The sequence below is a fragment of the Harmonia axyridis genome, chromosome 6 (genome assembly GCF_914767665.1).
Source record: "Harmonia axyridis chromosome 6, icHarAxyr1.1, whole genome shotgun sequence".
NCBI lineage: Eukaryota > Metazoa > Arthropoda > Insecta > Coleoptera > Coccinellidae > Harmonia > Harmonia axyridis.
The window spans coordinates 20,369,439-20,395,655 of record NC_059506.1 but is presented as its reverse complement, the minus strand read 5'-3'; the positions used below and the strand labels follow the sequence as shown (position 1 = coordinate 20,395,655).

The 26,217-nt window shown below is 36.1% G+C and overlaps 1 protein-coding gene and 1 long non-coding RNA gene across 8 annotated transcripts in view; both read left to right on the top strand.

Annotated features, from left to right (window-relative positions):
- Positions 1–25,824, top strand: part of LOC123681917 (monocyte to macrophage differentiation factor) — a 39,554-nt gene extending 13,730 nt beyond the window's left edge. For 4 of the 6 annotated variants that reach the window (XM_045620279.1, XM_045620278.1, XM_045620283.1 and 1 more), the window contains 4 exons: positions 1,141–1,234; positions 21,298–21,543; positions 24,461–24,710; positions 25,525–25,824. In XM_045620279.1, the coding sequence (XP_045476235.1) occupies positions 1,141–1,234; positions 21,298–21,543; positions 24,461–24,710; positions 25,525–25,737 (803 nt within the window). In that variant the 3' untranslated portion in view covers positions 25,738–25,824. Of the gene's footprint in view, positions 1–907; positions 1,089–1,140; positions 1,235–21,297; positions 21,544–24,460; positions 24,711–25,524 lie in introns of those variants that run through there. The other 2 variants (XM_045620281.1, XM_045620282.1) reach the window with 2 other exon arrangements.
- On the top strand, positions 1,825–2,451 carry LOC123681918. Of its 2 annotated transcripts, none has more exons than XR_006747733.1 (2): positions 1,825–1,969; positions 2,059–2,451. It is a non-coding gene; the product is annotated as an uncharacterized LOC123681918 (long non-coding RNA). The 2 variants fall into 2 exon arrangements; XR_006747734.1 differs by having other exon boundaries at positions 1,825–2,002.
- Positions 25,825–26,217: the final 393 nt, after the last annotated feature.

Genomic DNA, 26,217 nt, shown 5'->3' with positions numbered 1-26,217 from the left:
TGTGAAGTCTCAATTTTTTGCTAATAAAGACGAGGGCTTCTATGAGAGAGGCATACACAAACCTCCAAAATGCAAAATGGCAACAAGTTATCGAACAAAACGGCGCATATTTGACCTAAATCGGATAATTCTAACTATGGTAATTAAAGGTATGTTTTTCATGCGGAAATAATGGATTTCTTTTAACTATATCGTATACATTCTTATGCCCGAGTTTTATCATGAAATAAATCTACATATATTCCTGTAATATGTCGAATTTTTTTAACTTGTTTTTGTACTATAAAAATTTTGGAAACTGAGTATGATATGATTTACTTAAATATATCTTTCTATAAAAAACTTCTGACTCAGTAGGTGCTGACAAAAAATTCCGCTATTCTGCTAACCTATATGAGCCGTAACTTTCAATGCCCCCCTCAAACATTGCCTGGATCCGCCCCTGCTATAACTAATCTTGGAATTAGAGACACCCAGCTGGAAACTAATATTAAAAAAAATCAATGTTTATCTATTATTTTGATAAAGACTTGAAGGAGACCATTCATGATAAAATTCCTGACATACTTCAGGTCTAATTTGTTTTGTTTTGCATCTTTCTGCCTGTCTTTTAATGGAAATGTTGTGTTTTTCAAGATTCTGAGAGAAATAAGAATTTGTGTAAATCTGAAATAATCGTTCACTTCCCACACTTGAAATACACACTTTGAATTTCGCGCCAAATGTCATCCTCATATCGATAAAGTAGGTTTTCAAAAAAAATTTTATATGTGATACATTCCATATCAACGAGAAGATGGCGATTTAAACGATTCTATGAATCTACAAGGAGAGTGTGTTAACCTGGCTTTAGTCCAAAATATCGTTCGCTTCGTGGTATCGTCCCATCCCTAGTTGGAGTAGTGTAGTTCAAATGAATGTGTCCTTGAACCTTGAACTATTACATAACCTAATTTTATTTTCAATTTGTACATAAAATACATTTTATTCATTCTTACAGCTTTTTAGTCAAAAAATGGTTTTGTAAAATGTACGAAAGTGTCAGTAATACTAGGGAATATTATACTGATTCAACTCTAAATACTCAAGTACTATTCAATTGAATTTAATCTGAATTATTTTAAACCTTTTTCTTTTCAGATATGTTCCAAAGCCTGGATCTCAAACAAATTTTCTTCTATAGATACAACAATGAAACACTTACAGAAAAAGATTGTGAAAAGCCAAAACCAAGGTACATCATCCTAAGTCAAATTCCAATTATTTCAAGTGGGTCTGTATAAATGATCGTTTAATTAGTTAGTAGCCTATAAAATGTTTCCTGGTTTTCAGTAATATTGGCAACTATTTCATACATATGGTTATGTGTTTTGCTTTTAAGAGACTGATTTTTAAATTTATTTTATTCTATGTATTGACCAAACTATTTCTAGATGAAGGACAATAAATCTTACAAGTGATAAACAAATAATGAATTAAAAGGTAGATGATACCTTGACTAAAGCCACTCGGCTGGTGGGCATTTTCGTTAGTTATTAGGACAATATCATTAACTTGCAGACAAGATTGTGTTGGCTGAGATTTATTTCTGTCTGGAAGAGAATGTAAATATTATTTTGACCATCTTTTCTGCTAATGAGCTAAAATGTGTTGTATTAATTTCCATCTTTCAACATAATAAACTCTGAAAAACCTCTATGACGTACAATAAGGGATGGTAAATTAATAAAAAAATGTGTTGGTGTAAGAGGGTGAATATTGAAGTCATCATCCAAAGGCTTAGAGATCAAAGAAGCCTCAACCTGAGTCAATAGGGTATAAATTTCTTCAATAATATAACAGCTTTAAATGGTATTTGGCAGATTCAACTCCAGCTTTCCACATACTGTGTCAATTAATGGCTGCTGGAGATTTGAAATGTCAATTTGTACCTTCATTCAAAAGTGTATTAAAAATTTTAAAGATGAAGGTGTGGCTTTCAATAAAGCATTCAGAAATTTCAGTATATTGGCAGTTACTCTAATCAACTTATGTAAATTGGAATTATTTTTTTTGTAGGTCTCATAAACCAGTAGCAGTGTTTGTACTACTGACAAGTATTTCTCATTGGTTAATTCGAACAATTTAACGTTTAACGTTTTCACTCAGCATTTTATGACCATTCCACCATAGGAAAAGTTGGCCAAGTTACATGGATTTATGTCTCTCATTAGGCAATCTGCAGGGTTGTTACCCTACATGTCCCCAGAATGCACTCAATAGCACTCTGACGGTAGAAGTTATTTTTACATGGTCGTTATTGATGACCCGCAAGTAAACAACCGCTCCATAAGCAAACTTGACAGTATCTGCTAAACCATGTAATTCGTACCTTTCAGTATTTGGATTAAAATCTAACTATATAGATATTTTTATGTCATTTAAAATAAATAATCCACTATAACAGGTTAACCAGTGTGGCTAATTTGGATCTTGATTCTTCATCCCAATCAATTTTGTGGTGCCAATGATGTTGCATGAATATTTTTGCTGTTATAAACATCCCTTAGGAGGATCGAATATCTTTATTGTGACAGAACTGTTCTTTTAGTGAGAACAGCATCATTAACTGTTACTTCAACATAATTTTTTTATATTGAATTCAAAAGGAATCAGAGTTTCACCTTAAACCCAAAACGTTGAAAGTTAAACCTGAGCTAAACTCATAATCAATAGAGTTGGCCCAATCGCTAATTGGAATGGACTGCAAAAGATCGTGGTGATTGAGAGCCATTTATGTAATATAGCCACACTCTAGGCAAATACACATGGGTTGATTGATTTTACTCAACATTTATTGCAATGAGTGACCTCCTGAAAGGGTGTCATCCTTATAAGTTTCATTCGAGTGATTCGTATAGCCAGAAAAGGACTAGATACCATCCCATAAGTAACTGTCTGTAGGAGCCAAAGTTTGAAAGGTTTTTTTTGGGTTGAAACTTCACAGTATGGATTGGAATGACTGATGAGAAGAGTAAAAGCATTTACAAAAATTTTGTCATTTTTAATTTTTTTTGGTGAAAGATACCTATTTCCATTTGCAAATTCTATTTGGGCAAATAATTTACATACCATATTTAGAAGCATTACCAGGAAGGCACTTTTCATTGCCATAAGTTCATTAGATTTACCACCAATAATTTTTCCCTGTATAACTGTGCTATGAATTTCAGTAAAAGTACTTTTGACTTCTATGAGCAAAAGAAGGATCAGCTAATTTAAGTAATTCCAAATAGTTAAATCATTTAATCTTTAGGCGAGTCTTTATTGAGCCAAGTTAGGCCGTAGGTGTAGATCGCTACAATCTCATTTCCTAGTTCCTTCGCATATGAGGTTAATTTGGGAATTGAATAGGCGTCTGCAAAACAGAGAAATTAAGAATTAAAACTTGCTTTTATAAGAAATGTAACATATTTATTACAGAATTTTGTCGTTCCCCAACTAGAAATAGGTTCATCTACTGATGAAAATAGTGATATAAGTCTCTGATACAGAGATTTAGAAATGAAAGAAGTTTGTGATCCCTGTTCAATCAAAGTACGAGCAAATGTTATCATTATGGGAGCTAATTTTTAGAAAATCTTCTCAAAATCACAAACTGGACGTTGAAAAAGAAGGATCAGTAGTTTGTGCTTCTAAATTATTTGTGTGAATAGAAGAATGGTGTTTATCACTACAAATTTGACATCTTTTTTTCACATTTTGATATGAGAAATGATTAAAAGAATGTTTTTGACTAATTATAAATTCTCTCCTTTGCAAAGGACGTTTCTTGTTATAAGAAGCGCAGGGCAGAAAGAAATGATTGTCATTGCAAATTATTCATTTACTTGGTTTATATGGTGGGACTTTGCTGTAGAAATATTAGTGAAATTGAAACCCTTGAAAGGATAATTAGCATTATTGATAGTTTTTGGAGAATTTTCAATATTAGTGTCTTCCAAAGCTTCCATTGCTTTCGATTTTCTAAGAAACTCCTCGAAAATGAGGGGATCTAGAGAATCTGAGTTGATACCCAAGTGCTTTTTCCATTGCTTATGTGAGTATGACTATGAAACAAAACCTATTTGATATACTAAAATATCGTCCCAGTTAGAAACTGGTTGTTTTGAAGTTTCAAGCTCAATAAGAGAAATACAAATACCTGCAATTATTTTATAATTTTCCAAAATCACCTGAAGATTCCTTGTTCAGAGGATCAATGAAAAAGTGAGCGGCGACGAAATGCTGTCTATTTTCATTTCTATTTTTCACCATTCCATAGGAAAGTGCCTCAGTCGTAGCAATGAATTGACTATACAGGGTGGGCCATGGTCGATGGTACCCTACCTTACGGAGAACGGAAGGTACGATTTTATTGAAAATTTGCTTTCTTGGATGGGAACCAATGCTCTATCGATCTGAAATATTTTCAGCGCTGTAGTGTTGCCGCTAATATCAAAAAGTACTAAGAACTTCGATATTTGACATATCGAACTAGCATAAACTCTCACCAAAACAGATCATTACAAAAATAATGAAAAATTTCAAAATCGCAAAATACATCCCAGTGGATGTGTGATATTCCGTATACAGGGTGGCCATTTGAAAACGAAACAGACGAGATTACAGACGAAATAAAGTTTTTCAATAGAAATGCTCGGACAGGTCGATTTCTGTTTCGAGGGGGACAACTTAAGATGTAGGTTACGGACGCATAGCGCTTCAACCCTTGCTGCTACAACCCCCACCCCCAATTTTTGAATAGGGAAGATGGGGTGAGTGATACCTCAATTTAAAGGTATTTTTATACTGATTTCAGCACAGTAACTGTTTTTTCATTTTATGCATTAGTTCTCGAAATATTCATGCGTTAGTTAATTTTATCACTTGAATTAATTTTTTGCGAATAATTGACATTTCGTGTTTCCGAAACACCAAAATTTCCGTACTTGTATTTGAAATTGCAGAACATCTATCACTGGGCAAATGAAGTCATCTCTCTCTCTAGTCGTTCCATCATTGCTGATGATCGTGATTCCCTCCTATACGCTCGGTCAGTTGTTTCCACCTCGCTCTATCCTCTGCATCTCGAAGAGCCTGAAAGAATGGGCGGGTCGTACTTTGTTGAACTTGGTCGGTCCATCTAGTCGGTGATCTACCTCTCGCTCTCTTACCCGGAACATTTCCCGACACAATTAGTTTCTCCAGGTTGTCTCCATCTCGGCGGGCTATATGACCGAAAAACTGAAGAACGCGCTGCAAGCAGATGGACGATAGTCTGGTTCTTATCTTCAACTCACTTAAAACAGAAACGTTAGTGCGATGAGCTGTCCAAGGTATTCGCAGCATTCGCCTCCAACACCACAATTCAAACGCGTCAATTTTCTGACGTTCAGACGACCGCAGAGTCCAGGTTTCAGCACCATACAGGAAGACAGAGAAGACAAGAGCTCTAACAAGTCTCACCTTTACACTCTTAGAAATCGAGCGGTCTCTCCATACTTTAGTTAACCGGGTCATGGCGCTCTTTGCCATGATTATGCGCCTTCGTACTTCCGCTTCGCAGTTTCCATCACTAGTTATGGAAGAACCCAAGTAATTGAAACTGTCTACCAGGTCATATTGGCTCAGAAGGCCCGTCAACCGTAACGTGCCGAATCTATCGACTATCATTATTTTAGTCTTTATTTTATTTATTTTCAAACCGACATTGTTGCTCTCACATTCCACCCGTCTGAGAAGTTCCACCATCTCTTCTTCCGTCGCCGCTATGAGGGTGGTATCGTCAGCAAATCTTAAGTTGGTGATTTTTTTCCCGGCAATCGTTATGCCTCCAGACCATTCATCCAAGGACCTTCTCATCACAAATTCACCATATATATTGAAAAGGTCTGGCGATAAAACACAACCCTGTCTGACTCCCCGTTCCGTTCTAAACCGTTTCGAGAACTTCTGGCTCAAACGAACAGTTGCCTCATTTGATTCATAGAGATTTTTAATGAGGGATACCAGATGAACAGGGGCTCCCATATGTACCAGGATTGTCCAAAGTTTGGCCCAGTTCACACAGTCGAACGCCTTTTGATAATCGACGAAACATATTATCATGGGTACTTGGTATTCTCTAGATTTTTCGATCAGCTGTCTGATATTCAGTATTTGTTCCCTAGTACCTTTTCCTTTTACAAAACCTGCCTGCTCTTGGGGTATTTGGCAGTCCAAATATGCTTTCAGTCTTGTTTTCAAGATTTTCAAAAGGACTTTGCTGGCGTGAGATACAAGTGACAGTGTTCGGTAGTTCTCGCACTTTGTAGTTGATCCTTTTTTGTGTAATGGAACGTATATTGACGTACACCAGTCGGTTGGCCATTTTCCCGTGCTCCATATAGCCGTACAGATTGAGTGGAATATTCGTACACCCTTTTCGCCCAACATTTGAAAGAGTTCGCCTGGTACGGTATCGATTCCTGGGGATTTATTCTTCTTCAATGATCGAATGGCTTCTTGTACTTCAGATAGTAGTATCGCTGGCTCTCTGGGATAGCTACATGGCCATGAAATTTCTGGTGAATGAAGTCATACCGTACGTGTTAATGCTACTAGGGCCAGATGTTCGACTAGCTGTTTTATTCACTGAAATCATTCTCCAACTGTACGGTATCAGAACGATTTGAAGTACTGATCTAAGAAATAAGACTTTTCAAAGTAAAGTAAATAAGTTATCAAAAACTCACATCAATTAATTAAATATTCAAATTGTTCACCATTAGCTTCCATACAATGAAATAAGTTTTGTTCGAAACGATGGCGCACATTTTGCAGCATTTCTGGAGTGATTTGACGACATTCGTTCACTATACGTCTTCTTAAATCCTCTATGGAATCGGGCTGTGTAGAGTAAATTTTACTCTTCAAGTGGCCCCAAAGAAAAAAATCTAGTGGTGACAGATCTGGCGATATGGCTGGCCATTCAGTGGGACCCCTTCTTCCAATCCACCGATTCGGAAATCTTTGATCCAGATATTCTCGAACTGGTAAGGCGTAGTGTGGAGGAGCTCCATCCTGCTGAAACACAATCTGATCTTCCAAATAATTTCCAGCATTGTTTTCAATAATTTCCGTCAAAATTGGATCAATGTGATTTTCCAATAAGTCCAAATACATATCTCCAGTAAGATTACCAGGTAAAAAGAACGGGCCGACAATGTTGTCACCAAATATTCCAGCCCAAACATTGAGTTTTTCTGGTTGTTGAGTATAAACTTCGTGGAACAATCTCGGATTAGCATCGGCCCAATAACGACAATTGTGTCGATTTACTTTGCCGTTTAGAAAGAACGAACACTCATCGGAGAAACAAACATTGTACAGATAATTGGGATTAGCAGTTACTCGTTCACTCATTGTATCACAAAATTCAACACGACGGTCAAAATCATCTTCGTTTAGTGCGTGTGAAAGATGGATTTTGTAAGGATGGAATTTATGATGCTTCAAAATATTTGCAATTCGAGTTCGTGTAAAACCAGATTCATGTGCTAGCTGCCTCGTACTCGTCATTGGATTCAGAGCAATCTGTCCAAGAACAGCTACTTCAGCTGCTTCATTTCTTTCCATGTTTCGTTTTTTATTAGCCACGGACCCGGTTTCTTGAAACTTTGACACTAATTCCAAAACATACTTCCTATTAACATGTTTATCTAAATGTCGTTGATTGAAGAATTCTGCGGTTCTATTCGCACATGGATTGTTTGCAAAAAAAAGGGAAATTATTATATTTCCACCCGCTCTGCAATTGAATAAACCATGTCGAACAATGAATTAGAACACATACAAGTCTCGATTCAAAACTAAGAATAATTCACATGTCAAAGAACCAGTAAGCCAACTTAATGATCTGTTCGTAATAAATAAAAAATTATCGATTCTCATTTTTTTGAAAAAGATATGAATTCAATAATCAACAAAATGAAAACATATTGAAGCCAACTGAGAAAACACTTCATAATTAAGTCGGAAATCGTTTCACGAATTGGGACTGGAATATTTCTGTGGCATCATTAATGATTTGATTTTCTTACCTGGTAATCTGATTAGAGATATGTACGTATTTGGACTTTTTGGAGATTTCTATCGATCCAGTGTTACCGCATGTTATTGGAAATACTGCAAATTTATATCGAAGATAATTTAGATTGAGTTTCAGCAAGACTGAGCTCCTTCGCAATACGCTTTGTTTGTTCGACATCTTGATTAAAGATTTCTATGTCAGTGGATTGGAGGAAGGAAGCCACAGTCATGGTTGTTTTGAAGCTCAAAATTTCGATTTTTCACAAAAAAACACTACAAGTGCCATGAAAACACCAATTCATTTTCAAATACTTAGTTAAGAATATTTCGAGAACTAATGCATAAAATGAAAAAACAATTACTGTGCTGAAATCAGTATAAAAATACCTTTCAAATGAGGTATCACTCACCCCATCTTCCCTATTCAAAAATTGGGGGTGGGGGTTGTAGCAGCAAGGGTTGAAGCGCTATGCGTCCGTAACCTACATCTTAAGTTGTCCCCCTCGAAACAGAAATCGACCTGTCCGAGCATTTCTATCGAAAAACTTTATTTCGTCTGTAATCTCGTCTGTTTCGTTTTCAAATGGCCACCCTGTAGTATTATACTGAAGAGACAATACGCCATGTTCTTTCTAGAAATGACTTCTTTCACAATGAAAGCCGTTTCTGAGATTCCTCTCAGTACCAATTTCGGTACTTTCTTCTCAGGGAGTTTGTACGTATGAAAAGGCGAATTTTTTGGTTAAGGATCTTCGTGATCCTCCTTTAATGCTCAGGTTTGGCTGGTTTCATTGCGATCCCATCCTCTGTGCTCTGACTCTTCAGAATTTTAATCTTTCATCTGAAAAACTTTATAAGCTGTGCCCAGTTTTCCTTCCTTCTTTTTTTCCTGTACTGCCGGTTTGGGTTCGATCGGAGACTCAATCTTTTTCTTTCTTGTGACGAGTTCCTTGTCAATCTTATCGTTGGAGACTATCTAATTGGTACTATTGGTAGTTTCCTTATTGTTCGCCGGTATCACCTTATCTACTGATGAGATTGGAAACCTCCCCATTGGTCTAAGTTGCTTCAAAGGGGGCGTGACCAAATGTGGAATATTGGATGATATACGACATACGATTCGAGCCCAGCTTTTCTCTCTTTGCGTGTGAAAATCATCGCACTCAATTCTCTTCATTATTCACAATGAATCCTAATTGACTACTGGTCGTTTTCTCCTCCATCTTTGAGAACTAAGCAGTGTGGTTTTGGCCGCTGGTGGTCCCTACTGTTCGTATTTGTTGCCTCAGAGAGTTATTATGATGTCGGCTGTGTCTGGACTGTCATCCGTACTTCTTGTAGATAGGAACTCCCCGGTCAATCTTAATGGCTTCCCATATATCACTTCGGCAGCTCTTGCTCTCATATATTCCCGCCAGGCTGCTCTCATTCTCTGGAGACGCTGGGAAGCTTTTCGGTCCATCGATCGTTGCTGCTGAATTTGCCTTCAGCTGACGATGGATTATTTCTAGCATACTGTTGCCTGCTAGGCGAAAGGCGGTGGTTCAGATGTGTTTTGTGCCAGTCAATTTACACAAATCGTTGAACAGTATGAAACTCTGCTCAAACCAGGGATTCATCGATGAGGACTGGACTTCTACTTCAGCTATAAAATCGATGACGTGCTAATTGCCTCATCGTTCGAAGAGAAAGACATAAGATAAGATAAGATAAGATATTTATTGGTGATTAATACAAATAATACATTGTTTTCACACGTCATTAAGGGTAATTTACAAACAGCAGTATAAATAATAATAATAATAATAATAATAATAATAATAATATTTATCAATTCCATAAAATTACACAAAGTAAAAATGAAACAGGTCGGACACAAACATAATTAACTTCCAGTACAGTTCTCTTTAAATTCACAAATACTATATGGCTCACAATTCAGAAGTAAAACATATAGGGCCTTCTTAAATTTAATATGACTCGATAGATTTCTGATATTTAAGGGCAACACATTAAATAGACTGATTGCCATAAATTCAACATTTTTTTCTCTCAACGTAGTTTTATGTGTTGGTACAATAAGAGGACACATTCTTCTTGTATTATTCAAGTTTTTATATGGCTCAAAATTCTGGCTATGTTTACTGACAAAGATTAACAGTCTATAAATGTACAGTCCATAAACTGTAAGTATATTGTTACTTTTGAAGAAACCCCTGCATGATTCCCTATATCCAAGATGTAACACAGTTCTCAAAGCTCGCTTTTGCACAACAAAAAGACCACTCACATATGAGGAGTTACCCCAGAATATTATACCGTATGACAAAATGGACTGAAAATTAGAATAATACACCAGTTTTAGAAGCTCAAGGTCAATCTGATTCCGTAACATGAAAAGCAGGTAACAAACAGAATTCAGTCTTCCTCTAAGTTGTTCTGTATGAGGTCCCCACTTCAGATGTTTATCAACTACAACCCCCAGAAAAACAACACTATCTTCAACCATGACATCTTTGCCTGAGATGTTAATTGACAAAGGATATTGTAGCTTGGATCTTTCACTATAAAAAAACATACACTGGGACTTGTCAATGTTCAAAAGAAGATTGTGGTTACAAAACCATTCTCCTACAGATGTCAGCAATCCTCTAGATTCTTCGGTGGCAGTGGAAACATTGCGGAGTTTTAGTAGATAGTTGGTGTCGTCTGCGAACATACCCATTGAATGTCTCACTGCAACTCTAGCCTTTGGTAACCGGTTTATGTACACAATAAAAAGTGCAGGTCCTGGAATGCTACCCTGTGGCACGCCCATAGATATCTCTCTTTCATCCGATATAAGAAGCTCACCATCCACCTCCATGACAACCATTTGTTTCCTGGATGACAAATAACTCTCAATGAGTCTCAACTGATTGTCTCTTACTCCACAGTCATCTAAAATTTCCAACAGTCTTTTATGCTCCACACAATCAAAGGCCTTCGACAGGTCCAAGAATAAGCCCATGGGAACCTCATCTTGTTCAATGGTCACGAGAACTTCCTTAATCAGCTCATAGACCGCAGTTTCTATATTTCTGTTTTTCACAAAGCCATGTTGATGCACTGAAATAACATTAAACTTATGAAAAAAAATCATTAATCTATTTGTCAAGATTTTCTCAAAGATTTTTGAGAACGATGGCAATATGCTGATTGGTCTGTAGCTATTCGGATCCCCGATAGGTCCCTTTTTGTAAAACGGTTTCACCAAGGCAATTTTCAGTTGATCAGGAAAAATGCCCTCCTTGAAGGAACGATTTATTATAAAACAGAGAGGTGATAGGATTATATCAATCGAGGATTTAACAACCTTCATAGGGATCTCATCATAACCCCAAGATTGTTTATCTTTTAAAGACCTTACCGTTTTCAGAACCTCCTCGTGAGAAACTTCAAACATGAAGAAAGAGTTTTCAAGTCTTTCTCCACTCGTTGTAGCCGTTTTATTCAGGCCATCTGTCAGTGTAGAGGGAAAATCAATGAAAAAGTCATTTAATTCATCTGGCAAAGGAGAATCTTGATTGCTGGAAACAGATGATGAAATCTTGCTCTTCGTGAGGGAATTTATGACCTTCCAGGAGGCTTTTGATCTATTATCGGAGTTCCTAATGATGTTACTGAAGTGCTCTTTCTTTGCTTTGGACAGAAGAAGATCATATTGTTTTTTAGTCGAGTTATATGTGGCTTTTAATTCAGGTCTTGAAAAAGAAATAATATGGAGTATGTCAAGTTGCTTCTTAATATCAACCAATTCAGGTGTTAGTTTAAACTTTCTATTTGACGATGAGGCATTGATCTTTACTTTAGGAAAACAGAGTTCAAAAGTTTCAGAAAATCGTGTATGGAATACATACCAAAGTTGATTTGGATCGCCTGGATGAGTAAAAATATCATCCCAATTTAATTTAGATAGCTCTTGCAGGAAAACTTTGATGGAATCGTCATTTATTATTCTTCTTTTAAGGGTTTTTTCTTTATGATCATAAACTGAACAAAAAGTTGTGGTGAACTTCAGAGCTGAGTGGTCTGAAATATGGCACTCGATCACCTGAGTTTGGCCCACAAGAGATGTTACCACATTGTCTAAACAACTACCAGAAGAGGGGCGTGTTGGCTGAAGATTGGTGACTTTCAGGTTGAAACATTCCAAAAGTGATACAAACTCACTGACATCCGTGGAGCAAGACAGAATATCTAGATTAAAATCACCCACCAAAATGAATTCCGCTCTTTCCAGTGTACACCGTTCCAGAATTGTTCTAAGTTTCTCTAGAAACAGATCTACATCAGCTAAGGGCTGGGTATTAGGTCTATAAATACATATGATCAGAATTTTTCGATTGTCTAGAAAAACTTGGGCAGCAGAACACTCGATAACATTTGGAATTGAAAGTAAATTGTAATCTGACCTTTCAGTACAGTTGAGTTCTTTCCTACTGTATATTGCAGTTCCACCATGGCTTCCTCTCAAACGGCAAAAGCTCGACACTAGGTTATAATCTACAAGTTTGTATATCTGAAGCTCCTCCTCACACTTCCAATGTTCCGTGATTGCTAGTATATCAGCTTTTTCTTCCTGTGCCATCAACTGCAGCCCATTCAATGCTGTGCCCAAGGACCTAACATTTTGGAGGATGAGACTGAAGCTTTTAGAAGGCTTTGATTTTCCAACTGCATTGGAGGAAATTACGTTTTCTCGTTTTGTCTGTTCTTCCGAAAAAAATTTCTGTCAAAAGAAAAATCTCTCAAAACAACCCCCTGAGGCCAGAAGGATTCACAAAACACACTCTTGTAAGCATTTTCATTCGGTAAGCCAATACTAAAAGATGAATTTTGTCCAAGAGTGTTAAGTTTCTTTATAATGATATTCTCCTTACCTTCGATATCTTTCAAGAAAGTTAGTATATCCTTTTCTGAAATCTCTTTACCAGCAATTTTACCTACGTACATCCAACGTCTTCGTATTGCACCTTTAATTGTTGAGTTATCCGCACTATTTTCTTTCGTTCCAAAACAAACTTTAGTGTTTCTTGACTGACGTTTTTTATTTCGAACCGTGATCCAATCTTCCATTCTATCAGTGTCCTTAATCTTATGTACGAAGGTAGAAATATTTTTATTTGAATCGTTGATAGTTATTTCAGGAATCGCCGGAACAGAATTGTTTACGTTGTTTACAATTCTTTTCGGCTCTACAAATGACATTTGCGCCTGCGGACGGTGCTCATGCGCATTACTTCTGTTTTCATGCACCACAGAACTATATGTATTCTTGAAAGTTGTGGCTGAGGCTACGGTATCAGTGACAACTGCAGGTACCTTATCTTGAAGCGTGTTGACAAATTTTTTTGTTGTGTTTTTACCTGATTTTATTTGGTTTTCGAGGATGGTGATCTTATCTTTCAAAAGATTGTTGTTTTCAATTAAAATTGAATTCTTACTCTTTGTTTCCTCCAATAAGAGCTTCAAATATTCAACTTCCGTACGAAGTGACTTATTTTCGGACTTCGCTGAAATTTCCTCTGCTGAAGCATGATGACAGGTGGTGTTTTTTCTATTAGCTGCTTTAACTAGGCAAGAGGGGTGAAAAATATCGTCACACTTGATGCATTTAAGAAATTCTCCCACTTTCCGATTGCAATAACTGCAAATTTTATCTGAGTTTTCACTTGAAATACTCGGACTCGCTGAGCGATCATATTGCACATCTTCACACGTGGACATTCTGAACCGGAATGAATATTAAATAGTATATTAAATCTCGGCTCCAGAACAATATTATGCTAAAATAAATAAATATATAATAGAAATAAATGCTATAAATAGTATATTAAATCTCAGCTCCAGAACAATTTTATGCTAAATCAGTTTCATCCAGAGTCATATTATAAAATTCGTCAATTGAATAAAATACCTTCAATGTCAATATCTTTTTTATTTTTATCTTGAAAACGCTCATTCGCAGATTTTTCAGCCCACCAGGAAGTTTGTTGTACAAAGACACCGCTCGGAATCCAGGAGCGCGCTGGGATTTACTCAATCTTAGGAAATCTTTCCTAATGAGTGATTTGTTCCGTGTACCATATCCATGTATGTCAGATTGTAGTACATATTTATCCTTGTTTTTATGAATATATATAACACTCTCCAATATGAATAGCGATGGGAATGTAAGAATACCCAAATCTTTAAAGGCATTTCTACAGCAGTCACGGTAGCCCAGCCCTCCCAAAACTCTTATCGCTCGCCTCTGCAGTCTGAAAACAGCCTCACGACCCGCACTGTCCCCCCACAGCAGGACGCCATATTTCAGATGTGATTCCACCAGGGCAAAATATACGGAACGCAACATGTCCGGTGTCAGGGAAAAGGATAGAGTTCTCAGGGCAAAAATATTTCGACTCAGCCTGGCCAGTAGGTTGTCAATGTGGCTACTCCACGTGAGCGCCGAGTCCACATGAACACCGAGGAACTTTACTGAATGAACCATGTCGTCCTTCCCATCAAACGGTCTCAAGGTCATAATCATATTGGATGTTTTCTCCTCATTCACACTGAGGCCGTTTGCCGTGAACCACTCCACGAGCCTCACTCGCTCTTTACGTGAACGCTCAAGCAATGTCTGTGAGTTCACGTCCCTTATTGCGACTGTAGTATCGTCTACAAATAATGTAGCTTCAACTTCAGGTATATAATCTGGTAGATCGTTAATATACACCAGAAATAGCACTGGTCCCAAAACTGAACCCTGTACCACTCCCATATTAATGGGGCTCATCTTAGAGCGTGTTCCGTCCGAGCTGACTATTTGATACCTCTCGCTCAAAAAAGAAGCCATCATGTCCATCGCCCTGTCGTCGAAACCATATTTTTTCAATTTTTCGAGGAGCTTGTCGTGGGGTACACAATCAAAGGCCTTTGTAAGATCGACAAATGAGGCCAGACGGTGATCCTTATTCTCAAAGCTTTCGACAGTAGAGTTGACAAAATCGATGATCGCCTCAACTGTATTCCTCCCCTCGCGGAAGCCAAACTGACGATCAGTTAGCAAGTTGTTGCACTCGAGATATGCAACAATCTGTGTAGACATAACTTTTTCTAACACTTTCGAGAAGACAGGTACGAGAGAAATCGGACGGTAGTTGTTGACATCATTCTTGTCGCCCTTTTTAAATACAGGGATCACCTTGGAGACCTTTAAGCATTTAGGGAACCTGCCGGTGATTAACCCCTCGTTAATCAACTTGGTAAGCGGAGATATGATAGAATTGATGTTATTTTTCACTACTTTAATTGAAAGCCCATAGTAATCGGCAGAGTTACTATTTTTAATATTTCGTACTATATCTCTCACTACATTTTGTCCAACTTCCTGGAAACTGAATGTTTTCCCCGGTGGAATCTGCTTTCGGAAGGTCTCGTCGAAGCGCACGTTGGTTTGGGGTAGACCACGCAGAGCCTTCTGCGCAACAGTTGCAAAATGCGCACCGAAGCTGTCAGCATCAATGTTGGCTAATTCCCGTTTGCTGCCGTCTTTGATATAGCCATTTATTATGCGCCAGGCCGCTTTTGACTTGTTATCTGAAGATTCGATTTTGCTGTTGTAATAACATAATTTTGCTCTCTTTATTGCTTTTCTATACTCCAGACGTAGTTTGTTTCTGTGTTCGCGTAGAACAGACATAGAACACATCTTCGACAGATTCCAAAACCATTGCATGATTTCATTCAGTAATAAGGGTCCACAATAATTCAATAAATTCCGAGAGAGGCTGGGGGTTTTCAATTTTAAACTATTGTAATTTATAGGTTTTGACATGGAAGGCTAGATTTTTCGATATTTTGAAAATCTGAAATTCGTATGGGACTGTTTACAATCCAAAAAGGATAACAAATTTCAATGAAATCGGCTGAGAAATTCAATCTAGGATAACATAAATTCATTAGATCTCGAATAACCCTTGAATTATTGAATTTGAGTTCATAATCATGTTTGAACATTTGAAACACTGTGATGATAGTTTTCAAATTCAAGAGATACAAGATATGCTAAATTATTCTACTTCGAAAATGCGAATCGTGTTCATGCATAGTACCTATATTCACAGTGAAAATAATTCACATAATTGTGACTATGGAAATTTTATCTTCTTTACAGTTTTTTTTTAAATTTGGAAACTATTTAGGACTGATGCTAGAACTTGAGGACGGAGTGATTGATAATATCTAAGAAATAAAATGCAAAAAAAGTTATTTTGGAAACTATTAGGACTGATGCAAGAACTTGGGGAAGGACTGACTGATAACATCATATTCCGATTTTCGAATTTTCAGATTTCAAATAGGTCCTGTTCTCCAGAAACGAATAATAGGCAATCGAACCTGAAACACCCTCTATATACCTAAATTGAATGAGCAGTTTATTTGAGTGCTATGATAATGGTTTTTAATTGATGTCAACCCCTATCAATTCGAAGTGGAATATCATTGTTTAAGGAGAAGAGAAGAGAAGATTATATCTTCTCCTTAAACAATGGGAATATATACCCAGTACCCGTCTTTTCTATAAAACTAAATAAGATTGAATATCTCTTTTTGAAAATTCTAGTATCGCTTTCTGAATTAAACTTTCAATACTAATTGAAAAAGTGAATGAACAGAGATGAATACCTATGCACTGCCTCAATCAATTTCTCTTCCATTTTTTTTGAGCTCTCTCAATCATACAGGGTGGCCACTTTTTCAATGGGATTGTATTGGTATCTTTTAAACCATAAGAGTTAGAAGGTCGGACAAATGAAGAAAAAGTTGCATGTATAGAAGCATTATCAAGCAGTTCAAACAAATCGAGATTATCAGGGCCGGTTATTGAGATATCATAAGAAAAGTAAATTCTGTCATTTTGATTTTTTTTTCCCACTTTATTTCAAATATTATCAAAAAATGTTACAGTAAATTGTTCTCAATTTGACGTAATCATATTTTATATCCAACGTTTCGTGCTCTCTGGGCCACCCTCAACCTCATTTTTTTCAATACGGACCTGTATATTTTATGACAATTTTCGAAATAACTTTTAACGCTGAATTCAACGATATATCATACAATGTCATTTAAAGTTGATTTTCAGGTGATTTTGACCCTTGAGTTGTGGTTGAGGGTGGCCCAGAGAGCACGAAACGTTGAATACGAAATCTGATTACGTCAAATTGAGAACAATTTACTGTCGAATAAAAAATTCCTGTAACATTTTTTGATAATATTTGAAATGAAGTGGGAAAAAAAGAAAAATCAAAATGACAGAATTTACTTTTCTTATGATATCTCAATAATCGGCCCTGATAATCTCGATTTATTTGAACTGCTTGATAATGCTTCTATGCATGCAACTTTTTCTCCATTTGACCGACCTTCTAACTCTTATGGTTTAAAAGTTACCAATACAATCCTATTGCAAAAGTGGCTACCCTATATATATATTTTTGCATGGCTGCTAAATAATATAGCTCTTTCGTCGGCTAGCAATGAAGCCATGAAACTCAAAATGCCCCTTGAAACCCTGTGCGTCAATTTGCGCTCTCCTATTTAGTTTTATAGATCACAACAAAACAACTTTACGATCCAGCGCATTACAGCTGCATTCGACACGAGTCGTTTTCTGCGTACTGCTCCTGTGCTTCGATATGCGATGCCCTATTAGGAATAGTGGTTCACAAAATATGGTACCACACCATGTCATGCTGTCGTGCCTTAATATGCGCCCAGGCTCAATATTGCAAATACGAAGTTCATGACGTATTCTCTCAAATCAGATGGCCAGCCTGAATTTAATTATACAGGGTGTTTCATTGGGAAACGGAAATACTTCACTGGTGCATAGGTGGCACCAAGGCGGTTCTGGAGATACCCCATTTATTGGGTCTTACTGTCTTCGTAGCCGAGATACAGGGTGTTTTATGAATTTTGCCCGTTTCTTTCTGAGGCCATATCAAACGAAACACCCGGTATTTTTTCTTCATATTTGGCAAATATGTTCCTAATTGCGAGCCCAAACGTATCATGGAATAACCGCCTTAAAAATCCAGGTCCGGGTTAACAAAAAATTATGAATCGTTTGAATCCTCGAAACAACACCCTCTACATCGGAATTTTGAAAATCTGTTTTAATATTCGTGAACACCGCTTGAAACTCTACTGGGACGTGTACTCCAAATTTTCGCGCATACAGTTTTAAGCACAAATTTCCAACGTAAAAGTAAAGTTTTTGAGAACTTTGATACCTGAAAGTGGTTTGAAGTGACTTTTAACAATGAATCATCAAAAATATTCCATAATTATTTCAACATTACTTTGTTATTCATTTTCACGTTGGTTTTCCTTTTTTTTTTTTTTTAAAGAAACGGGCAAAATCATAAAACACCCTGTATCTCGGCTATGAAAACAGTAAGACCAAATAAATGGGGTATCTCCAGAACCGCCTTGGTGCCACCTATGCACCTGTGAAGTTTTTCCGTTTCCCAATGAAACACCCTGTATAACTGTTCACTCGGATAATTGTAGTTATAATGATATGAATCAAAAATGAAACTGTTGAAAATAAGTTTATTTCCTACTTAAAAATGTAACTGAAGAACTCTACGGAGTGATACAAATTTTATAAAAGAAAGTAGGCTATATTTGCGACACCCGGTATTTGTAAAATAGTGGTTTTCATGCGGATACGGGTTACATACTTACGTTCAGAAGAAAATAACCTGTCATTCAAAAAAAAAATATATATATATATATATCTTTAACTTTTGGCTAATTTTAGTGGTGCGAATTTATTGGCGAAGTGTATATAGATAAGAAGGGTCAAGTTACAGGCCTGGGGTTTTTAAGGCACTATTAGGGGATATCTCATAGTTGATTATGTACAGGGTGGGCAAATTTCGATGTTTTAGCACTACAACTTTTAAACCAGAGGAGATAGACAAAATCTGATACCCCATTCTCTGTCTCTTTTTCAGAGAAACTAAAAAGGGTAGTATTCATTTTTGGCCACCTTCTATTGTTTTCGAGTTATAAGTGAAAATTAGAAAAGTGGCGATATTGGAAAACATTTATATCTCCGCTAATACTCTGATGATAGAGCTCTGAAATTAAAACATTACACAGGCACTTTTTTACGTAGAATCCAGTGGCGTGCTCGTCTTCTCAAAAGCGTTTTTAATTACGGAGCTATGACTCAAAGTTATGTTTTTTCAAATGGGAACACTAGATTTATGTGCTATTTTCTGAAAGCTTAATTTTTCCTGATTTCAAAAATATATAACATCAATATAAATAATAGAAAATGGTCAAAAACCTCTTTTTATCTAAGAGTCCCAATATTTCTATGGTTTCAACTGTTGATGAGCACAGAAAAATTGAGCTTTCAATAACAAGAGTAGTGTCCTTCCGTCAATCTTGTAGAAATTAGTAAAAAGCATAGAAATAATCAGATTGACGGAAGGACACTGCTTTTGTTATAGCTTGTTCTGTGCTCATCAACAGTTAAACCATAGAAATATTGAGACTCTTAGGTAAAAAAAGGTTTTTGACCATTTTATGTTATTTATTTTAATACAAACCATACGATGTTATATATTTTTGAAATCAGGAAAAATTAAGCTTTCAAAGAATGGCATAGAAATAAAGTGTTTCCATTTGAAAACACATAACTTTGGGTCATATCTTCGTAATTGAAAACCCTTTTGAAAAGACGAGCACGCCACTGGATTCTACGTAAAAAAGTGCCTGTATAATGTTTTAATTTCAGAGCTCTATCATCAGTATTAGCGGAGATATAAATGTTTTTCGATATCGCCATTTTTCCAATTTTCGCTTATAACTCGAAAACAAAAGAAAGTGGCCAAAAATGAATACTACCCTTGTTAGTTTCTCAGAAAAAGAGACCGAGAATGGGGTATCAGATTTTGTCTATCTCCTCTGGTTTAAAAGTTGTAGTGCTAAATCATCGAAATTTGCCCACCCTGTACAGTTAAAACACAATTATTTCATGGGGCAATACTGTGCTCAACGAGACAACGCTTGAAACACCCGCTCTCGTCAATTATATCCCTTAGTATTACAGTGCCTGCAAAAAACTCATTCTTCCTTTTTTCACGTCAACTGTCTATGAGTCCAAGCGTCATCGTCACCTAGTCAAAACCTCGAAAGTACAGTTTCATGCTGCACCACAGGCCGCCGCCAGACATTTTGGCGCCCCGGCAAAATAGAATTTCGCCGCCCTGCTTTGCCTAATTCATCTGGTTGGAAATAATTCATTATAGACAACAGTATCTATTCATCGAATTTTTTTGGAGTACTAAATTGATATGTTTTGTGATTCATCAGAAAAAAATATTTTTGGCAGCTGAGGGCTCTGTAGAGAAACCATTTATTATTACGTATTTCTCAGGTTTTCGATTCAATATGTTATAGGTATTTATTGGAGCCCTATTATTCGCTTTCAAACAGCTGGTTCTTAAATTTTCTTTGAAGGAGCCTCTGTTATTTTTCTAAGGCATCTTTTCAATTTCATATGAAATAGTATTTTTGAACTTGTCTTATTATTTTTTTTTTGTCGATTTCATAAAAAATCGTCCTGAATTAGTTAAAAGTAACAAGCTCTATAGTAAAAAGACGATGCAATTCTTAACGGTTATACCTAAAACTGAAACTATAGTTGAGAGCACCTGTCGCCTGTTCGTTTTCAATGAAATTTCTAATTTACTACAAAGAGTGGAATTTTCACTAGGAATAAATTTTTGTGTGAAAGAAATATGTCTTGTTACACTAACCGACTTTGCGCCCCTACAATTTGGCGCCCCGGCAAAATATCTGCTATGCCGCCACAACGGTCGCGTAAATTTCTGTTTGAACTATCTGAATACAATCTCAAAAATTCGATATAGTTCATTTCTCGTTCCCCAAAAGGGTGGTCCTTAATAAGAACAATCACTGTAAAATATTCATTTTCTCACCATGAGAAAAAAACAAAATACATACGCCATCAACTTTCTTCAGAAAAATTCATGAAAGAAAATGTTCAATCTAAAAACACCCGGAGAATTTTCGTTCAGACAAGTCTTTGTTATCTTATGGCCTTCATGTTTGAAATAATCATTCAATTTTTAGGATCAAATGGAAAAATCCCCGAGCTCTTCCGAACCAACCGTACCTGCCAACCTATATTGAACAGATTGCAAATGTGATAACACATGGTATCTGGGTGATACCAAGTATTATAGCTACTAGAGAACTCTTCCAAAGATCTCAGAATGAAGCTCAGAGTTTATCAGCTTTAATTTATGGATCTACACTCATCTTCCTCTTCGTTATATCTACCTCATTCCATTATGTGTTCTTCTATAAAAAAAATAAGTAAGTTATAAGCAGTAAAAGATAGGGTAAACCAGAAATTGTTAGAAAACTAGAAAAAAATGCACTGATATTGTTAGGCTTTTACAGACAAATTGGGATCATTTTGAAGGAATGTCATTCAAATTGAATATACACTGATCAACAATTGCTAGGGATCACTTATGAACTTCTCTTCATTTGTATTTTTTTCAAGTTATCTCGTGAATATCTGTACATTATATGTTCTCTAAGGAAAAAGTAAGATGTTTTGAGTTGATTATATCAAAGTCTTCCCCATTTCATCGGCTCTTGTTCACAAAATCGATTATTATCTGTAGGCTGTTACAGGTGGAGTGAAAAGCAATGTGGTATTTGTTATTAAATCTGTTTTTTTCTCTCGTTCAAACACATAAGGCGACAATAATTGAAGAAATGAGAACAATATCAGCTTATCAGTCATGCCGAGAAGACGTTTGGCTCCTGTGCAACTGGACCAAATCATACGGTGGATACAGGAAGGTTTGTCCCAGCGAGAAGTGTCCCGGCGGTTGAATGTTTCGCAAAGTGTCGTGAGTCGGGCTTGGAATAGGTTCATCCAAAACGACTCAGTAGCTTATGTTCATGGGGGAGGTCGGCAGCGCAGTACAACAGCTGCCCAAGATCGTCTTTTGATCCTAAATGCTAGGATAAATCCCACTTACCCGGCGTCGCGGCTCAATAGATCACTGAGAGTTGCAACAGGAGTTCTAATTTCGAACCAGACTGTAAGACGACGACTACATGTTCGTGGTTTGAGAGCACGTAGGAGGGTACAACATCCCCGTTTGAATAGGGAACATCGGGTTCATCGACGGCAATGGGCTGAGGAGCACCGCAATTGGACACTTGAAGATTGGAGCCGATGTTTATTTACGGATGAGTCTAGATTTCATTTGGTCAACTCCGATGGACGTATTCTTGCTTGGAGGGAAAGAGGTCGAAGGTATGCAGAACAGTTTATGGTACCCACAACAGCTTTTGGCGGAGGTTCTATATGTGTATGGGGAGGCATTTGTTTGAACCAACGCACAGAGTTGGTTGTTCTGCAGAACACCACCATGACCAGTCAGAGATATCACGATATGATTATTGAACCCATAATTGTTCCGTTTGCGGCTGCCGTGGGCGAGAATTTCATTTTAATTGACGATAATGCCCGTCCACATCGCAGTCGTCTGGTTAATGAAGCGCTAGAAACTCATGCTATTGATAGGATGGACTGGCCAGCTCGCTCTCCAGACATGAATTGCATCGAACATGTCTGGTATGAGATGTCTAGACAATTGTCAACCTTAGAACAACTGATCAATAACCTGGAGGACCTTTCTAACGCTTTACGGGATATTTGGACGAATTTGCCCCAAAATTTTATAAATCGTTCGATCAAAAGTATGCCTCGTAGGGTAGAAAGCTTGAGACGAACTCGTGGGGGACCAACTAGGTACTAGCTTAACCGAAACTTCAGCCTTCTTGTGATTTCATCATAAAATTTTTATGTTATTCAAACACAGAATTTTGAGTGTTCCAAATAAAGTCTTTTTTTCTCTCCAACTTTCCATTTTTTCATTCTTTTCTCAAGTGAACCATATTATCAACTGAAAGTAGTCTGATATCTGACTATATTTATAATCTTGGAGCGAATATTTCAGAAATAAATTTAGAAGAAGTAAGTGATCCCTATCAATTGTTGAGCAGTGTAGTACAATATTATGGTCTTTCATGTGAACGAAGTCTTGGCTTGAAATTAGTTCGAAAGAAAGTATTGAATAAAACGATATTTTCTGAAAGAATAAAGAGAAGGAATGTTGTCCCAAATTCGATTCTCACTGAAAGCATCTCGAGAACTATGAGACTTCTATATCCAATCTAAGAATTCGACAAGAGAAATATGTACAAGCAAATGGTTTTCGTTTCGAACAACTCAAATTGACTGCATTCCAATATGAGGAATTCATTTGTTCGCGTTATTATTTTTTATACTTATTAGTTATTACTGTGTTTCGGTGTTTTTATTTTGTTGTTATTGAATGATTGAATTAGTTTATTGCAGCTCCTGACTTTCTAGACAACTTTTTAGCAATCATTTTATGTTTCATATTCAATCACGAGATATCTTGTTGTTTATGTGAATAAATCAAATTTTTTCGAACTTTGTCCAATTTCAAAAATTGTACTTCACAGGGTGATTCACTGCGATGGTCTACTAGACGTTTATGAAAAATTTATCATAATTTTTGCTGAAAATTTGCATGTTGTGGTTTCAGACAATGATCTTTCTCCCTGAAATAGTTTCAAATCTCTACAAATTCCGGTTATACTGGAAACAGACTACTATTTCCTTATTTCAAATGGCACACCCAGTAAATTTATTAGATAGCTTTGTTGATCACAACTTCAGAAATATGCCATACCTTGGTTATAAACTCAACGGTTCATGTGTTAATAGAATTCTTATGAAAAAAATGGTGGCGACGAGGTCTCACAATTTTTTGAATATTTATGCCGAAAAAGTTTTTTTCGAAAAAGTCTTTTTCATTTACGATTCTGCAAATACGTAGTATTATAAGACTGTTTGCGGTTCGTACCAAAAATGTAAGTGGTGTTCATCAAAAGATCATGAACTTGGACAACTCATTCATTCCAATTAGAACCTACATTTTTTATTATTTCAGTCAATTATACGTATAAAAAAAAGAGGGGATGTTACTTAAGCAAACCCTATACCAAAAATGAATACTTTGAAGGTCGATTCATATTATCCGAAACAATATAAGGATTTGACGTTATTGATCACATACATTTGTTCCACTGTGTAGAAAATTCAATCATTATTATTTTTTAGCATGAATATTGAATATTCACGATCATTCAGGAACTACATCAATATGTCATATTGCAGATCTCTTGTTAATTTCCTCCATCGATGTGATAGAGCAGTGATCTACATTTTCATAGCAGGATCTTATTTTCCATGGTTGACAGTCCATGCTTTGAAAACAAATATGGCTTCTGGAATGAAAATGTATGTTTGGATTCTGGCTCTACTAGGAATCATCTACCAACAAGTCTTCCATGAAAAGTACAAAACATTAGAGATTGTGTTATATTTAGCAATGGGATTTGTACCAGCATCGGCTATTTGTATGGCGGTAGGTTATTATGCATTATCATGTTTCATGCAGTTAGTTAAGATAATGTTTTAGAATGTAAAAATTCGATATTTCCTTTACCAAGCTTGACCTTCATTCCATATGAAAGTATTATAAAACGACGTTTCCATAACCCCCAAACAACACACACATCTTCAAAACATTTTATAGATCATATCTTATAGATTTTTAGATGATCTATAAAACATCAGAAACTATCAAACTTCTTACCTATATTCGACGTAAAAATGTCCGCGAGGTTTACGTAGAAAAGTATTACTTTTTTAGACGTATATTTAACGTGGAATAAATTCATTCTACAACAAGTAAAATTTCAGATTTTTTTTAGATTATCTTGAATTGGTATTATGTTTGACATATAATAGATGTTTCAGGATACACTTTATTTTAATCACTCGGTTATGTCTATATATAATTAGAATTTCGACATTTTGCTTTGATCAACAATCTGATATTGTTTTTGTTGAAAACAAGGTGGGTTTTAAGCGTGGGACTTGGCACGCTTTCTTCTTAGACCATATATATATATATATATATATATATAAAGAATAACATAGAACTTTTTTAAATGAACCTAGATGATTTGTTGGTCTAATCATCCCATCCATAGATCTTCCATTCCATATGCGGCATTTCAGGGAGATAGCATAACTCAAACTTCAACATAGGCCTTTGGTACTTGATGTGAAGTATCTATTTTTCCATTGAATTTTGACTTTTTCCTTAGGCTAATATAAAATTATCTTTGTTTTATTTAAATGACGAAACAATACCTTAATTATTTATATTTCAGGAGACTCTTCCTGCTGTTGAAGAATTGTTACTTGGAGGCATTCTCTACGTAACAGGAGTGATCTTTTTCAAATGTGATGGTATCATACCTTTTGCTCATGCCATATGGCATATGTTTGTCGCATTTGCGGCAATGACACATTATTATGCTATTTTGAATTACCTTTTTCCTCTCAATCATGCTATGGACATTACACCTGATAGTATTAAATGAAAAGATGTGTTCATTTGAATTTAGAAAATATAAAGATGAAATATAAAGTGTGTAACCAACCCTGTTGGAATAAATACTAAAAATGTTCATGTATTGACTATTATCTTATGAAAATAATGCAGCTCTTAATAAGTACCTTTGAAATTCAAGTTTATTTTTGAATAGAAACATCAAATTGCTAATGATCAATTATTTCAGACAGCTGAATCTTAAAAGGAAAATCAATTCCTTTTGTCAATGTAACATTTGAATTCAATACGTTGGTTTATATATTTTATACTTTGAGACTATTAAAATTTCATCTCAAAATTTTATGTGCAGACAAATATCTGTGTAAAATACTTACTCTACAAACTACAACATTTTCTTGTTCGAAAATATATAAATATTTGCTAAGATATCAAGTGTTAAAACGAAAAAAATGAATTATATAAGTCAGGTCCTTTGTATTTGCTCATAATGTGATTAACACGTTGTCGT